Source organism: Electrona antarctica, assembly GCF_951216825.1.
Source record: "Electrona antarctica genome assembly, chromosome: 20".
Taxonomy (NCBI): domain Eukaryota; kingdom Metazoa; phylum Chordata; class Actinopteri; order Myctophiformes; family Myctophidae; genus Electrona; species Electrona antarctica.
In genome coordinates, this window is record NC_136801.1 from 24,046,065 (window position 1) to 24,065,357 (window position 19,293).

Consider the following 19,293-nt stretch of genomic DNA (forward strand, 5'->3'; position numbering starts at 1 on the left):
TCTGGGGGCCCCCGTTGTAAAAAACAACAGATATAAGCACTCCTTTGTCCCTGCCTCGATCCGTGCAGTCAATGCTGCCGGTGGTCTTGTGGTGTGATGATGATGATGCTGAAAGATGCACTTTATGCAGCACTTTATATATTATATCTTATCTTAAGCACTTTTTTTGCTTTCTTGTTTTTTATCTCTTATTCTCCTACCTTCACTAGATGCGACCAGACCTCCGGTTATGCTATGTTATGGTGTCTCTTGTCTGTTGTTGTCCTGTATTGTTTTGTATGTGTATTTGTATGTCGGAAACCACTACTGTTTACTGTAAACACAATTGCCCTTCTGGGACACTAATAAAAACCTTGAACCTTGAACCTTGTTGTTTTGGCGAGGTCACTTCTTGCCCTCTAGGCATCTTACTGGTATATATTTTTATAGAAGAAATGTGTGTGTATTTTGCAGGTGGTTTTCTACAGAGTGGTGAAGATTTTCTACACTCTGGGACACAGCCTCTCCCTCATCGCCCTGCTAACCAGCATTACCATCCTCTGCCTGTTCAGGTAGCCTACGTGCACGCACGCGCACGCGCACGCACACACACACACACACACACACACACATACACTGCACACACACACACCCATCACCCATCACCCTCTCGAAAACGAGACACTGTATATCAAGGGGTTATTCCTAATAAAATAATTTCAACACACCCGTCTGTGATTGGCTGCGATGACTATGTGTTTAGATACAGTACCCTGCATGACACTATTTATTTATACACTATAATCCTTACCACATATCTGTAATCTGTGTGTGTGTGTGTGTGTGTGTGTGTGTGTGTGTGTGTGTGTGTGTGTGTGTGTGTGTGTGTGTGTGTGCGTGTGCGTGTGCGTGTGTGCTTGCGTGTGTGCGCGTGCGTGCGTGCGGTCTCTACAGGCGGCTTCGCTGTACCAGAAACTACATCCATCTGAACCTGTTTGTGTCGTTCATCCTGAAGGCAGTGGCTGTCCTGGTGAAGGACGCCATCCTGTTCTCACACAGCGAGCACACGGACTGCAGCATCCAGCCATCACTGGTCAGATAGCACACACGCGCGCACAAACAATCATCACACTTGAACACGACATTCGTGCTGATCAACGTCTGTTGATTGCAACGGGCAATTTTCCAGGTGTTCTTTTCAGCACTTATCCTCTCCGAGTGTCTCTCTTTTCTCCATCTGAACATTTCCCTAATAATCAGATCACACCACTTGACGATCCTGTCAAGTATCCATCTACATAATGAAACTCATAATTGGAACATGCCTGCCCATCACAGTCTGGCCTGGAAGTGTCATCACATTACCCAAAGTCGATTACCCATACAATAATTCAAGTAGCCTACCAAATTTATACCCCCAAACAATGATGCAGTTAGATGGGCTGAGCATGCTCTCTGCTCTCAGACAGGCACTAGAAAAGGCAGCCTGGCACTACACTCGGGTATTTTCCCACTGCCCAGAACATGGGAGGCAAAACTGGATCTGAAGATTCTGTGAAATACGTTGTCAATGAGAGCCATCTGGACCAGCTTGTGAACACTATGAATGATTGCGTCCTTTGTCAGTTAACACCCCGAGCGGCATTAACGAAGTTCTCCGTCCTATCAAATAGTAACGCCCAGCGCTCAGGACGGAGATTAATAAAAGGACAGAGATGTATTGATATCAAAACCGATCGCATCGCTCCACAGGCTGGGAGCGTCTGTTGCGCAACATTCAATGTCATTTCCGGTTGGGACGACAGCGAAAATGTTCCCCCCCATTTTAGAGGATGAGACCGAAAATCTTAAAACGTGAATAACTCTTGATCTAAATCATTCCGTCCAATTCTAAGCAAAGATTATATTTAGACGGCCCATCGCGGTCCCGTCGCTAGTCGCGTTAGAATGAATCATACCTCCCGTTGTTGTCGATTGCCTCGGGAGTGTTTTGGCTACATCAAGCTACTTCAGCTACATCCGGGATAGCGCCTGGTGCGTCGCTAAATGTGCTCCGTTGCTGTAAATCGCTGGGCGCTCTGATTTAATGGTCCTAAATACCATGAATATAAAAGAAGACATATGATACATAGGTTGTTTTTTAATAACTTGATTGTTGATGTGCACACTGTATAACTGTATTGAGGCATCTAAACAGCACCCTGAATCGTTTCTGGCTCGGCAGTATGGAGAGATTTGGTTGTCAGTGATGGTGATGGACAGTCAAAGTTGCAATACTTTGGCACGTTCAGTGTGCTCTTTAGATACCTCAATTAACGTACTGTATACAGTGTTACACACACGAAAAGCAGCACAGCACAAAACAACGTGTGACTTTTATTTATAAAGGTCTCAATCTTTCAGAAATATGGTGTTGAAATATGGTGTCCGTCTGGCTCTGACTGACTCCAATGCATTCCACGGCTGCAGTTTGCCTCCCAGTGCAACGAATGAACACTGCTCTACTGGAGTTATCTCATGTTGCAAAACTATCTCATGATGTAAAAGTAGAACTTTTCTCAAAATACTTTTTTTTGCTGGCTCTGCTGGCTCTCTGACCATTTTTTTTTATGATTCAAATTTTATTGCTTTTTCAGTTTAGTCACAAAGGAATAACTGCATAGAATGTACATATTCCCGGGGAATACTTTTGCATAAAATAGCTTCCAAAGCGTCACAACAAGCTTGTAGATCGGCTGTTTTCAGCGAAGATATTTTATGTATAGAGTGAAAAGGGAAAAGACACTTGGAGTTAACATTACTCTAATAGACCCCCAGGCCCAGGTGTGGTCATAATATTAAAATATGTCTTCCCTGTGTATTTTTGATTTCTTCCTGAAAGCTGAAAGCCTTTGTTTGAGTCAAAAGATCCAATCGAAATACCACCACTTTAGTGACATGATAACATCAACCCCTCCCCCATTATCATAAAACACATGGCTCAGTGGGTGGTGCTGAGCTGAGATGAGATGATGAGATGAGATATACTTTATTAATCCCCGAAGGGAAATTGAAGCGCTACAACAGCATAATGTGACACATAAATCAAGCTGGACAGACAGAAAAACAACAAACACAAATGAAGCTAAGGTGAAAACCAGGTATAATTAATGAACATAAAAACATAATTTTAACACGTTCTGTACACTTTTTTTTGGGAGAAAAATCTTCCTCCAAGTATAATCATAGTACCTGATGATCATGTTTTAGGCGCTCCATCTTTAAGTGGAGAAACCTTTGGCCCAAATAGCCAGGGCTGTCAGGGGTCATGGTGTGCTTGGTGTGTTCCAGGTGGGATGCAAGGTCAGCTTGGTGGTCTTCAACTATTGCATCATGGCCAACTTCTTCTGGCTGCTGGTGGAGGGCCTCTACCTCCACACACTGCTGCTGGTCATCCACAGCTATGCCACACACACTGCTGTCTACATGCTCATTGGATGGGGTAGGAAACACGCACACACACACGCACGCACGCACGCACGCACGCGCACACACACACGCGCATACAGGCTGCACGCACACAGTTGGCATGTACACACACACACACACACACTGCTGTCTACATGCTCATTGGATGGGGTAGGAAACACACACGCACACACGCACACGCACACACACACGCACACGCGCACACAGGCCGCACGCACACAGTTGGCATGCACACACACACACACACACACACACACACACACACACACACACACACACACACACACACACACACAAAGGTTTTACTCTGGAGCTGCTTAACGTTTGTGTGTATGTAATGTTTGTGTTTATCTGTGCAAAGTCTCTCTCTCTCTCTGTCTCTCAATCTGTGTGTGCAACGTACTGTGCATGTCTGTGTTTATGGGGCTCCTTTAACCCCATAGTGTGTGCATGCGGTGTACACGCGTGTGTGTTTTGTTTCTGCATTGTGTTGTACTATGTAATATGGCAGACTGAAGTGGAAGGCCAATGTTTTCTGAGAATAAGTCCATGTGAATGTGTTGTTTACATTCTGTACATTCTGGACTTGTAGCGCTGGGACAGATGTTGTTTAAAGTGTGTGAGACTAAAATGCAACTGAACAAATATTTGTTCTGCTGTAATGTGTCTTCTAAATGTGGACTCAAATGAAGACATTTTGTGTGTGTGTGCGTGCGTGCGTGCGTGCGTGCGTGCGTGCGTGCGTGCGTGCGTGCGTGCGTGCGTGCGTGCGTGCGCTTCAATAAGACAGATGTGCCAAACACGTACCTGCAATCTCCTCGAGATGGACGAACGAACAAACGAACGTGTCTGCCTGTCTTTCTCTCTCTCTCTCTCTCTCTCTCAGGGGTCCCCTCTGTCTTCGTGGTGGCGTGGGTCATATGTAGGATATACCTGGAGGATACATGGTGAGTTCCTGTCGTGAAACAGGGTGAGACAGGGTTGTTTTGGAATGTAACGTAATACAATGCAGCAGGATTTGGCAGCCATAGACACAGTTGGCACAGGAGAGGGCCTCGCTGGCATACTGGCATAAGTGTGAGAGAGAGGATTTTTCCTTTAAAATAAAATTCTATACAATTAAAAATGTAGAAGGGCCCGACTGATATGGATTTTTGTGAGCGATACCGATAAGGCTTGATTGTCCTGACTGAGTTACATCGGTATGTAATCGACATTTCACCGATACGATATGACCCGATATGCCAAATGAGGCCATATTGGTGGCCTATATATCGGTCGACGGTCGGTCACACAAATGTAGCCAATTTACCACACAGGTGCAGCCACTAAATGCTCTGATTGCGCATGACGCAGCAGCACAGAGGAACCGCAAATCATGACGCTTTCATTATAAGCTGTAGCCTTTGATTTGCTTTTGAATGAAACCATATTTGATACACATACTGTAAGTATAGGCTGTCACCCACATGTTACTGATGATAGAGAATGTATTGACAATCACAATCTCTTCATTCAAGTTCCGCCGCGCGGTGTTATCCATTAACTCTGCAGCCACAGTGTTTTGTGTACACAGCATGTAGCCTACGTCACATGCCAGCTCACAATGATTGCGAACGAAGTGAGCACTAACTATAGAAGCTGACCAAAATAGAAATTGGAACGATACAGAGGTCTCTGTGTGCGTGTGTGTGTGCGTGTGCGTGCGTGCGTGCGTGCGTGTGTGTGTGTGTCAGACTGCCACAACATCTTTGTTCGCTTCCCGCGTTTACGCGTCTTACTTGTATTGATCATCCTGCTGCAGTTCTGGCTCAGAGAACAATGGAAAAAAAGCAGTACAAGCTCAAAAAGATGTTTATGCAAGCCCTCATGGATAAATATGGTTTTGCTTGCACGTCGTGAAAATGTAACATTTTATTCATTAAGAAATCACACTCGTGTGAAGCGAGGGCCACCTGGTAATGTTTGTTTAAAGTGCTATAAACAAACATTAAAATTCCATAAACTTGGCTGCCACATTACAGTACGTCCCGTTTAGACAGTGCTCTTAACAAACATTAAAAGTCCATAGACTTGGTTGCCACAGGACATATCGTTTAGTGCTCTTAACAAACATTAAAAGTACATAGACTTGGTTGCCACAGGACATATCGTTTAGTGCTCTTAACAAACATTAAAAGTCCATAGACTTGGTTGTCACAGGACATATCGTTTAGTGCTCTAAACAAACATTAAAAGTCCATAGACTTGGCTGCCATATGACATAATATCGAAAGCCAGACGTTGGAGTGGCTCCTAGTGCCCCTCAAAAAATCACACTTGTTTGAAGTGAGGGGCGATCTTATCATCATACATCACATTCCGTGCTCAGCCAATCAAACCATCGCTATGGGGTACACACATTGCTCAGCCAATCAAATCATCGCTATGGGGTACACACAGACACACAAAGCTGGGCATAGGAGTGGCTAGCGCCCCTAAAAAAAAGTTACATAGTCCCGCTTTAAAGTAAAGTGATCCAAGCCGGAACACAATCGATTGGTTGATCATTTAAATGAACATGCCCTGACAGAGTGCATGCATTGTGTATCGTCTATGCATTGTGTATGCATATGCATTGTGCAGTGCTGTGTTATGTGGTCAGATGGGTGGGCCGATAATAATAACGCTTTCAAGATTTACCAGTGGGCCCGGATCTAGAGAAGGTTGAAAAGCCTACAGTATTTGTGGGGATGCACAAGGCAGATTAGACACACCAACGGACCGACATGTGGAAACAACGGTCGGACATGCGGTCGAACATGCGCTGCTCCCGTGCTTGCGGTTAGGGTTCGAGGTATAGGTTGTCGGTCTAATGGCAGTCGGACCAGTATGTCTACACTAAAGCCTGTACCCGTATGTGTGTCTGCTCTAATGGCAGTCGGACCAGTATGTCTACACTAAAGCCTGTACCTGTATGTGTGTCTGCTGTATGTTTGACCAATAGTATGTCTACACTAAAGCCTGTACCTGTATGTGTGTCTGCTGTATGTTTGACCAATAGTATGTCTGCACTAAAGCCTGTACCCGTATGTGTGTCTGCTGTATGTTTGACCAATAGTATGTCTACACTAAAGCCTGTACCTGTATGTGTGTCTGCTGTATGTTTGACCAATAGTATGTCTGCACTAAAGCCTGTACCCGTATGTGTGTCTGCTGTATGTTTGCAGGTGCTGGGAGAAAAATGAAAAGCTCATACCGAAGAGAGTCATCAACTGGCCAATCATGACCTCTGTTATTGTAAGTCTTATAGAACAGGAGTTTCAGCCCGAGACCCAAAAGAGACATTTGGTGTACTTATAGTTCAACAAATACACCCATTAAGACCTGAAGGTACTGTACTTAAGTACAATTTTTAGGTATTTGCACTTTACTTGAGTATTTTAAATTTCGAATACTTGTATTTCTACTCCACTACATCTCAGAGGCAAATATTGTACTTTTACTCCACTATATTTATTTGAAAACTTTATGTACTACCGGTAGTTACGTAGATTTGTAGATTGTAGATTTTGATTATTATGGAGAGAAAAAAAATAAACATGCATTACCCATATACTGTACATTTCTGCCTTTTGAAAATAGCCAATCTACAAGCTGTGTGTGTCGTGATGCGACCCATTGTGAACATGTACATCTGCTATTTTCTAAAGATTTTTAATCATTTGAAATCTTGAAACAGGACATTCTGCATAATGAGTACTTTCTAGTTTTTGTACTTTAAGTACATTTTGATACCAATACTTTTGTACTTTTACTCAAGTCAATTTTGAATTCCGGACTTTTCTATTTCTATTTTGCAGTATTGATACTTTTACTTAACTCTTTCCCCGCCCCAGCCCCACCTAGTGGTTTGGCGCAGAATGCCACGGTTTTCAGCCCGCACGGTCCGTATTTGAAGCAACACCACCGAAATTGACACTTCCGGGAACACGGAATCATGTCCGGGGCACAGGGCACATACTTTCGTTCTCATCATAAGCACAGGAAAGGGTCCTGTGCGGTCGCAATGATTTTTTTTATTGACCTCCAAAAATATAGATGTTTTGTATGATCAGCTCAATTCCAATACAAAACGTTTTTTGGATCATGTCTAGCCCGTTACCTGTGGATGGAAAATAACCGAAGACGTCGCCGAAGTGGAGCGTTGCCTGGTGATGATGACGCCAATAAAACGCCTGTAAAAATCATTATTAAACAATATAAACCCTTATCTCGTCCAATCTCGCCCTAGGCGATCTGTGATCATTCATTTATCTCGCCCAATCTCGCCCCAAGGCAGTGAAACTGTTGAATAAAACATGCAAGTACTTTTTCTACCACTGCGTGAGTGAGTGGATAACAAATAAATTGAAGCGTGTGCATTAATTTGTGTGTGTGTGTGTGTGTGTGTGTGTGTGTGTGTGTGTGTGTATGTGTGCCTGCGTGCCTGCGTGTTTTTTGTCTTTGTTATCAGATCAACTTCCTCCTGTTCATCAGCATCATCCGCATCCTTGTGCAGAAACTACGCTGCTCTGACGTCGGGGGTAATGACCAATCACAGTACAAGTACGTTCCTATAATGACCAATCACAGTACAGGTACATTCCTATATTGGACAAATAACATTTAATAGGGCCTGGGCCGTGGCTCAGCGGTCCAGGCACCTTGGCTGGCAATCCAGTCTGGCAGTGTGCCACGGGTTCGACCCGACGGCCTTCACTGCATGTCACCCCCCCATCTCTTTCCCCATTTCCTGTCAGCCTACTGTCTATGCCTCCATACAAAAAAAGGTGAAAGCCGCAAAAACAAATAACGTTAAAAAAAAATAACATTTAATACAACATATACAAAAAATATACAGACACAGAGAAAATAAAAATAAAATAAAGAAATGTATTTTTATTACTGAATACTTAGGTCTAAACAAAAGACGTTGGTGAGAACTTCCAGGGGGTATGTTACTTATGTATTTAAAAGATTGAGAGCCCATCTTTTTTCAAATAACTTTTCCTTTCCATTGATTGTATAGGTCACCTTCTCCATCACATACATATGTCTTCCACTTTGTCCAGCCATCTATCCATCCTGGGTAGTTCTACTTTTCCACTTTTCCAACTTCTGGTTATTTGTTTTAGAGCTGTCATTCTGAGAATCCAAAACAGATATAGATCCTCACTTTGTAAACTTTTGGGTCGTTTTCCCAGCAGTATATTATGTTTTTCTAAATTCACAGCTCTCCCAAATATTTGTTCAATTTTTTGTGAAACTTTGGTCCAGAAGGTTTGTATTTTGGGGAAAATATGGAAAGGAAAATATGGGTCTGATCCGCATTATTCTCCCCATGTTCCCTCCAGCAGCTGGAGTTTAGTGTGTACTTGGATATAGACAGAGGTGTTTGGAAATACATTATGTTCATCTTCCAAGCATATTCCTGCCAAAAGGGAGATCTTAAATAGTTGAAAATGTCTTTGTCCCATTTATCCCTAATGTGATCTAGATCTTCAATCTTATCTTCCTGAATTATTTGGTAAATTTGTCCAATTGTATTTTTATAATCATGTCTTTGATGGGATTTTACTCTGAATCTTAAGAGAGGGTGGAGGTCTCCCAGTGTTCTAATTTTGAGAGTGTCTTTTAAGTAGCTCCTCACTTGCAGGTATCAAAATAAATTCTCACAGCTGTGGTCTTAAGCCCACTCCATGCCACCATTGACTCCAGCGCTGTGGTCGGCAGAGCCAACAGAATGCACGAAAAAGGCCGCGACGAAGACCCTGTGAACCGTTTGGATTTAAACAATCTTCATCAGGAATTCTCAAATACAAATTCCTTTTTCCTTCTTTTTGCGGCTTTCGCCTTTATTTTATATTTTTTATAGAGAGACAGACAGTAGGCTGACAGGAAATGGGGGAGAGAGATGGGGGGCTGACATGCAGTAAAGGCCGTCGGTATCGGGAGTCGAACCCGCGGCACACTGCCAGACTCGGACTACCGGCCAAGGTGCCTGGACCGCTGAGCCACAGCCCAGGCCTCAAATACAGATTCTTAATCCACGGGGACCCTACCGCCAATATCCTGGGGCGAACCTTTTGCGAAAATAAACATTGTAACATTCCTATACCATATCAGGGAACCTTTCTCACTGGATGAATTTCAGGCGTACCGATCATACGCAATGGGAGAAGAAGCCGATCAGACCACTTTGCTTGGCCGAGTGGATGGGAAAAAAACTCACTCATTGGATTGATTCACTCGTATTTTAAGTCATTACAAAAATAGCTTCTCAGGTCCTATATGTATATGCGATAAATTATTTGATTAATTATTATTTACAATGCCTCTAATTAATTAGATTTAAAAAAATTATAATGGGAGTCCCATCCCTACCACTTTTGTGGTAGAAATAAGTTAGTTAGTTAGTTGGTTAGTTAGTTTCATTTATTGTCCACGTGTGGAAATTTGTCTTCAGTCAGTAAAAAGTAAAAAAACAAACAGTTACAACAACAGCAAAAACACTTACACAATTATTTTTTCATGGCAAAAAAGTGCAGGACAACAGTGGCAAATACATTGAAAAACAACAAATCTATAGTGAGACATGGTATCATTTAGTGCCTTAATGGCATTTGGGATGAAGGAATGTTTTAAAATGTTACGGTTAGCTTTTGGTACTTTGTACCGTCTACCAGAGGGGAGTAGTTCGAACTCCCTGCAGAGTGGATGAGAGGGGTCGTTTGCTATCTTGACAGCTTTTTTCCGAAGTACTTCCTTGTAGATACAACTTAATTGTTTCTGTCTCTTCCCAATGATTTTTGAGGATTTTTGAGGAAATAACACATGGCTGCTTGAGAGATTCCGAAAGATTTGGAAGACATTGCAGTCTTCTTTACGCAGTACGTAGCATCATTAGGAGTAGTTTACCCCCAAAATGACTTACCCCATGAAGCCTTGAATTCATTTTTTGTTCATTCTTGATTAATCTTTTGTTCATTCTTGATTAATTGAAGTAAATACGAGACCACACATGACAACAGCAAAACTCCAAAACAACTCTCACATGTTGAAGATTATTAACAAAATCATTTGCTTTTGTTCCTTTCCTTCTTCCTATCGCACCATTCAATAAACTGACTGACCTGCTTTCAATAATTACTTTAATCATCATCATCATTGTTTCTCTGCCAGGCTGGAAGGCATCCTGGCCGCCTGTGTGTCTTTGTGTCTGTCTCTGCAGCTAATCTCGCAAATCGAGACCCCGTTATGTTTAACCGCAGGTCACACAATCAAATAGTTTCCCACTGGATTTCTTGGATCATGATGCAACTTGTAGGCCGACTCGATGTTCTACCATTCTGCATCGCAAGGTCCATTGTGCTTGGATCCAGATACGTGTTGGCCTGTCATCGGTCATGTAAATACACTAGAACCCATAGTTAGATAGCGGTAGGTTCACCAGGAATATACCTTTGGATATATGTGTAGACTGGCACACCACCACCACGTTTATTTCTGTCTTTTCACAATATAATGTAAAGTTCTGTATTGGTTTCTGATACCGTGAAAATGTGAACATTATGTCGATGCTCTACTAGTTGTTTATATAACTAAATACATTTAGATGTAGCATTATTAGCCCTTTTGTTGGACATTTTGACATAGCAACCATGTGAAATGATACCGCCTCCCTTAATAACATTTCTAGTGTTAGATTATGGCATGCATACAATGTGGCAACATTTGAACTGTCCCAAAATAAAAAAATAAATGGAATAGGAAATCGTACTCAAAGTGATTATCCAGAGTACATGAAACAGTAAGTTACTATTCCCATTGACCATGACGTTACATTGTTATTATCCAGAGTACATGAAACACAGTAAGTTACTATTCCCATTGACCATGACGTTAGAGTACATGAAACACAGTAAGTTACTATTCCCATTGACCATGACGTTAGAGTACATGAAACACAGTAAGTTACTATTCCCATTGACCATGACGTTACATTGTTATTATCCAGAGTACATGAAACACAGTAAGTTACTATTCCCATTGACCATGACGTTACATTGTTCTCTTTAATAAAGTTATTATCCAGAGTACATGAAACACAGTAAGTTACTATCCCCATTGACCATGACGTTACATTGTTCTCTTTTCCCCCTCCTCTAATCAGACTCCTTTCTCCCCTGCTGACGCCCACGGCCCATGATGAGCTTGTCAGGTCGCACAACTGCAAAACATCCTTTCTCCCTTGCCTCCATCATCTTTGGTAGTAGCTCTTTTCTCCTTTAGTCCGACAGCTCTGTATGTTCCTCGTTAACTCATATTATTTGTGCCTTTGAGTTTGCTCGCGTTCCTTAGTAGCGCTTCCCTCTGTTAGAGCTCCTGGGTGTGTGTCGTGCCACTGCGCTACCTTTTGGTTGAGAGCGGGACCGGCAAAAATGTCCAATTATTTTAGTTTTCTCATCATCATCCTTCGCCGCCTGTCGTCGAGATCCTTGATGGCACGTCTTTACACCGGATCCTGTGGTGGGCAATTGCTGCTCCAAGTTCTTTGAATGCAAGTCCTGTGTCCCTGGAGATTGTGTCAGGATATGTATGAGGCCTGGTTTCCTCTGGACGATCAGGGGTGCCGCCATAGCAGGATATCTGATATTACTTGATCCTTGGCACGGTAGCTGTGACCAGCAATGATTGCCACTTGACGTTCTACAGTTGATGTTATTGTCGTTTTCTAAACACTCCTGGTATCCTATCCTACTGAGGTCTAGTAGCTCTGATGGAATGGAAAAACGAATAAACCAGGTTTTTTTTTGCCAGCATGCACAGACTTTAGCATGGAGGTGTGCGCATGCATGATTAATTAACATGGAGTTGTGCGCAGTAACACGCGTGCTGTGTGTGTGTGTGTGTGTGTGTGTGTGTGTGTGTGTGTGTGTGTGTGTGCGTGTGGGTGCGTGTGCGTGCGCATGCGTGTGTTTACTCATTCCAGTCTCTGGCGGCAGCAGAAACGAGGACACACGGAGCACAATGTTTGTTTTTGGGACATTGGATATTATCATAATGAGCAGAACGGGTGTCGTACACCAGGGGTCTGTAACCTTTTTGAAATAAAGTGCCATGTTTTCATTTTCTAGTCAGTGTGTCATGTCATTGTCAACATTAATTTGAATGACACAGCACACATCACATATTTTGATTGTCACGAATATAACCTTTTCCTTCCTTTTTTAAGCTTTTCTTTCACATTGTTATAATGATCGTTAGACTCAGAGCAATAACCCAACTATCTTCCAGACTCGCTCCCGTGTCAGAGTTCAGAGTTTTAATGAACGTATAAGTATGCGCAGGATGTAATTTGCATGGTAATGCGAGGGACTTCATTAGAATTTTTTGTAATAGTTTATTTTAAACCAAACATCCTCTCTCTCTCTCACCAGTGATCCTTTGTACCAGTGTGGGCACCACGGTGCCAGAGGTTGCCGACCCTTGTACACAACAGATGCATATGCATATGTAACAGTAGACACAGATGGGGAGGAAGGGACCATGGTGAGCTTTGTGTATTAACATGAATATTTTGATGTTTTGTGTTTTTGTGTGCGTGCATACGTGCGTGCGTGCGTGCGTGTGTCTGTGTGTGCTCCAGGCGCCTGGCCAAGTCTACTCTGCTACTGATCCCTCTGTTTGGTGTGAACTACGTAGTATTTGTATATCTGGTGGAGACAGCCGACAAAAGCATGGAGCAATATAAGATCCTGTTTGACCTGGGCTTGGGATCTTTCCAGGTAAGATCTGCCCATCTGATTTTTATTTAGTATAGCTCAACCGATGCATTAGTTTGGCCGATATATTATTAGTTATTATTTGACTCCTGCTGCTAGGGGTAATGTTATTAAGAACTGCTCGAGAAGAAACCAAGACCAGGCTCAGACAGCAATATGCCATGTTCAGAATATTGGACCGATAAATGGTGTCTTCTCAGCTGGTATAGCATAACGTATAGCGTGTGTGCATCGACGCTGTTAATGTCACAAGTTTAAATAAATACCTAACAATAACCTGGCCATGTCATTGTTCAGCATACAAATAAATAACTTTTTTTTATGATGTCTATGATATAGGGTCTAGTGGTGGCTATCCTGTACTGCTTCCTCAATACCGAGGTACGTCAGTAACGTCAACACATGCATATACAGCCCCCATACACGCACGCACACACACACACACACGCACGCACACACACACACACACACACACACACACACACACACACACACACACACAGAGAGAGAACATTTAAGCTACTTAGTAATACGACAGTGTTGCGTGTCAGTCTACAAGCTCACAATGTGTCGCATTGCTTGGCGTGAGCTTGTAGATCTGCTATTTTGGAATGTGACACCGGAGCATATGCATTAAGCATTATTCTGTTGGTCAATGTACAGCTCAGTGGCCTTGTGGTTAGAGTGTCCGCCCTGAAACTGGGAGGTCGGGGGTTCGACTGTAAAAATGGGACCCAATGCCTCCCTGCTTGACACTCAGCATCAAAGGGTTGGATTGGGGGTCAAATCTACTAATCAAATGATTCCCGAGCGCGGCGCACGCTGCGGCTCACAGCTCCAAGAGATGGGTCAAATGCGGAGAACAAATTTCACTGCGGTAACGTGTGTGACAAAAATTGTATGACTTTGATGACTTTGACTTTGTGTGTGTGTGTCCATAAGGTCCAGGGGGAGTTGAGGCGCACGTGGAGGAGTTTATCACTGAAGCGCTATGTAGGCAGGGACTACAGGCTGCACGCCATGGCCGTCAGCCGCAACGGCGTTCCCCGGAACTCCAGAACCCAGTCCATCCTCCAGACTGAAACAACAATATTATAAAACTACAGGACCAACAGATGCATCACACCAAAAACAGGATGCGGGGCCCGAAATACTGGGAACGGGACACACTCGTCACACCGAACCGAGAAGGAGGATCAGAAATGCAAGGAATGGGACACCGACTCACTCGTCATCACACTGAGGACGTAAGGAACTAGCACAGCGTATATCTATACTACGTTCGAGCATAGACATGGTAATGCCGCGCCTGCCTCTGATTGGCCTATACCGACACTGCCGGCCTTACCAGACTTAGCGGCGAGGTTACTCCTTGGTGGGAAATAAATAAATAATACACGTACGATATAATACAAGAGAATGACCGCTTGGCACGTGCAACAGTAACTTTTATGTTTTGTAGAAGAGGCAAACTAATATATTGTTTATGCCGTTTATTTTACATGTGTACAGTGTAAACTTGAAACATTATTGTACTGTAAAAAGGTCTATTTTCCCTTGATCTTTATCTTTTTTAGTATAATAGTATTAGTTTACTATATAATTAGATTAATACACGATAATCAACACTAACACTTTAATTTAGAACACACCCAAATCAAACCATACAAATACGTGTTCAATCAATCATTCAATCAAAGCAAACGGCACAAACTATATTAGTTTGCCTCTTCTACAAAAATAAAAGTTACAAGTTACTGTTGCAGGTGCCAAGCGGTCATTCTCTTGTACTTGTATTTTTACGGGACACACTCGTCCACGGACGGAGTAACCTCGCGTCTCGGAGGACAGTCTGGCGAGACCATGGGGGCAAGACGGGCAGTGTCGGTAGGCCAATTAGAGGCAGCCAGGCAGGCGGGGCGTTACCATGTCTATGCTCGGACGTAGAATAGATATACGCACTAGCACAGCGCCTCCCATTGTTTCAACAGTTGATTGGTCCAGAAGAGACAGCGGACCATAACGTAGTTGCATATTTAAATGGTGTGCCTAAATACCTTAAAATTACTGTTTACTGTCTGTTGTTTTTTAGGTGAAGCCTCTTTCTCCTCAGTGGGTCTGAGGTGGATCTGACATTGCACACAGGCATCGACCATTGTAATGTATACACTAGTGTGCACACAGTGAGAACGCCCTTTCTTCACTTAACCAAAATGTAAGCTGGTTATTATTAGTTATTAGTTTATTAGTTAGCTGTTTTTAGAGATTTGGAGTTCGGGATCTGTCGTCATGGTTACAGCCCTGCAGGCTATGGGACACACATGAAGGACTTTCATTTAGGGCCTATGTACACACACACATGCACACACACACACACACACACACACACACACAGCGTTTTTAGGGGGAGGGCGCTTAGTTTGGATATCATCTTCATAGCATTAGCACAATTAACATGTGCAATGTTCGAATCCAGGTTGTATGATTAGCACACCTAATTTAACTGAAACAAGTTAAACATCAACTTATCACGGTTGTGGGTGGCAACGATTCCACCCCGGGTCGTAAATGACCGGGTTGTCACACACACACCAACAGGTTTAAATCACACTCTAAAATGTATGCATATTGCATACCAAGCGCATAACCCAAAAGTCTGCATAAAGTTTGCCTGCGGACATCGGCAGGTATGGACTTGCATCATTGTTGCATGCATGATTTTTTATTAAATAGAAAGGAGAGGTCGCACAACTCGTATAGTACCGATACAAAAAATAAGAACGTTTCGACAAACAAGTTGCCTTCTTCAGCTAGGGTATTCAATCATACCCTGAAGAAGGCTTCTTCAGCTAGGGTATTCATACCCTGAAGAAGGCTTCTTCAGCTAGGGTATTCATACCCTGAAGAAGGCTTCTTCAGCTAGGGTATTCATACCCTGAAGAAGGACTACGAGTTGTGGGACCTCTCCTTTCTATTTTAAAGTTTGTCTACCGTGGTCAGCACCTCCCTACTCTTGGTGTGCGCACTCCTACCTTTTTGTTTGCTTGCATGCATGATTAACATGGAGTTGTGCGCATTAACATGCCTCCATGCTAAACGTTAAATGCTATGGTGTAGTGACATGTGTGGCATCTTCAATTCTGTGTGTGTGTGTGTGTGTGTGTGTGTGTGTGTGTGTGTGTGTGTGTGTGTGTGTGTGTGTGTGTGTGTGTGTGCGTGTGCGTGTGCGTGTGCGCGTGCGTGTATATATATATCATCAACTAATCACGGTTGTGGGTATATATCACACACACACACACACACACACTGTAAATATATATAATAATTGTATTATACTGTATATTCACTGAATGCAAATGTTTATCCAAGAAGACTTAATGTGACCAGTCACTGTGCTGCGTTGTAAATGTGACCAGTCACTGTGCTGCGTTGTGCTCGCCTGCGGTCGGAATCAAACCAGCAACCGCAACCCTACTCCATCTACAAGTAGCCATGAAGTCACTCGCTGGCCAATGAATGACACTTGTGGGTTGGATGCATTGTTGTGCCATTAATGGGGGAAATGGGCTGGTGAATGTTTGCCTTTTAGAATAGAATTGTACCAATTGTGTGACGTGTGTTGTGTTTTGTATAAAATGTGTATAGTGAACAATGTGCCGGTGGTTCCACTTCATTCTCTCTGTTCCACACACATTTATAGAGCGTCGCAGTCCCGCCCCCTACCAGGGCCCAGGAAATGATTCCCCGTTCATTTTCCTCATAGACATTTCAAAAAGTATTTATTTAAAGACCTTCTAAGCCTCGTACAAAGCCAACTCGAGCATGACAACAAACACAATTTTTCGGGCCGAACAAATAATTAGAAAGAAGAAGAAAACGGCAGGTTACAACACTTTTTTCTTGGTTTTCTTCTTTGTAATTATTTGTTTGGTCCAAAATATTGTGTTTATTGTCATGATTTGTCACGACTAGAATTGGCTTTGTACGACGCTTAAAAGGTCTTTAAATAAATACCTTTTGAAATGTCTATGGGAAAAATGCATTGGGAATTATTTCCTGGGCCTGGCGTCATCATGAAAGGGGGCGGGACAGCTCTATTGACAGGGGAAAGTGGGTTTTGTCCGTGGTGTCACGGTTGACAGATGGCTACACGGAGGAAGCAGGTTTTGGCTGAAGACAGCAGAGACCATACCGGTCTAACCTGACGGCGCAGGACATGCGTGCACACATGCTCATGCATGACACATTATGCACAAGCATACACACGTGCGCGCGCACACACGCACGCACGCACGCACACACACACACACACACACACACACACACACACACGCCTTTAATTACATTGCTGGGGTGTTGAAATGAAGCATCATTTTGACTGCACATGTTATGTAGCAGAGTCTTTCATTCATTGCAGATTCACTGCCACTATATACGTTACGATAGTAACGATACATGAATGCAGTTATTGTATAAAACAAAATCAGTCACAAGATATAATTTATATTGACCACATTGATGTCTCACGTCAGTACCCTAAACAAACATTAAAAGTCCATAGACTTGGCTGGCAAACGATTTTTGTTAAGTGCTTTAAATAAAATATAAAAAGTCTATAAACTTGGCTGCAATATGATGTTCAAAAGCCCTACATTGGGAAAAAGAATACCTCAAACACAGTCCTATGAGCTTGTAGATCTGCTATTTGCTCATTCTGAACATTCTTGGCATTTATTTTTAAATATATATATAATTTATTGGGGGGGAGAGATAAGATTTTACAACCCCAAACTGGTTGAAAGTGGTTAACCCATTTTGGGTGGGAACCCCTTTTGGTGTTTTAAACATTGTTATAATTTAGCTATTGAAAAATAGCAGATCTACAAGCTCATAGCGCGCCACCGAGTGGCGCGCTATGAGCTTGTAGGTCTGCTATTTTTGAAAAGTCATGAAAATGTGGCGTTAATTTGGAATATATATTTTTTCAGAGCTAACATTTTTAACTAAAATCTTTGCTTTGATGGGGGGTCCCTGGAACAACATATTTCCAGATGGGGGTCGGAGGCCAATTACATATCATTTTTGGGGTCCTTGACATGAAATATTGAGCACCACTGATACAGAAATACAGAGGTATTTCAGAAAACTGTCAGAATTTAGAAGACATTTTTTTAATTTCGACGTCAGGCCTATGTATTTAATTAGAATCACTGTTCATGGTGTGTGTGACGACAGCTGTTTTCTGCAAACATGTTTAAAGTGTACATTTTACAACCATGTGGATTTTGTCCACTACAGTGAACCACGTCATTGGGTAAATATTTATAGATATTTGTAAAGGGTCTAGGGTTGTTTGTTTGTTTTTTGCCCGCCCCTGCGTTTGCTCTCGTTGAGCAGCGTACCGATGTCGCTCGGCGGAGCACTCATCTATACGGTTTTACGACCGACCATGACATCACTGAGGTCAGAGGTCATCATCTCTTCCATGGTAAACACTGAGACCGCAACACATCAGACACTACACGCAGCAGTGGTGGAAAGTAACTCATTTACATTTACTAATTTTGAGGTGTAGCCTACTTTACTTGAGTAATTCCAATTTCCAATACTTTTACTTCTACTCCACTACATCTCAGACACAAATATTGTACTTTTACTCCACTACAATTATTTGAGAACATTTAATAATAGTTACTTGCATTTGGATTACAAAACATACATTTAGCACTTCAGCCCTATATCATTTCGGCTTGTATTTGATGTGACAAATCTAGAATTTTGTTTTGTTTCAATTAGGTAGATATAATCTTTCTTAAAATTCTGTAGGGTTGCAAAATCAGGATGGTGGTAGTCCACTTTTCCTTTTTTAACTTTACTTTGTTTGTTTGTTTACCCAGGGTAGGTATGCTAATCACAAGTTCTCTTTCTGCAGCTCCTTGCACAATCACACAGATGCACACATTAAACCAAATGCCTTGTTTGGGCATTTCCTGCCATCAGGTGAGGCTAAACATCTCACCTGATGTATGACAGTGCCTTT

At 42.6% G+C, this 19,293-nt stretch overlaps 1 protein-coding gene across 2 annotated transcripts in view; it reads left to right on the top strand.

The window, feature by feature from the left end:
• Positions 1-16,889, top strand: part of LOC306913453 (vasoactive intestinal polypeptide receptor 2-like) — a 55,403-nt gene extending 38,514 nt beyond the window's left edge. Inside the window, exons 5-14 of one of the 2 annotated variants that reach the window (XM_079490113.1) lie at positions 454-551; positions 934-1,072; positions 3,310-3,460; positions 4,334-4,394; positions 6,657-6,726; positions 7,943-8,034; positions 11,642-11,737; positions 13,118-13,256; positions 13,593-13,634; positions 14,196-16,889. In XM_079490113.1, coding sequence (XP_079346239.1) covers positions 454-551; positions 934-1,072; positions 3,310-3,460; positions 4,334-4,394; positions 6,657-6,726; positions 7,943-8,034; positions 11,642-11,737; positions 13,118-13,256; positions 13,593-13,634; positions 14,196-14,351 — 1,044 coding nt within the window. In that variant the 3' untranslated portion in view covers positions 14,352-16,889. The remainder of the gene's footprint in view (positions 1-453; positions 552-933; positions 1,073-3,309; positions 3,461-4,333; positions 4,395-6,656; positions 6,727-7,942; positions 8,035-11,641; positions 11,738-13,117; positions 13,257-13,592; positions 13,635-14,195) is intronic. The other variant, XM_079490114.1, reaches the window with a different exon arrangement.
• The last annotated feature ends 2,404 nt before the right edge of the window (positions 16,890-19,293 follow it).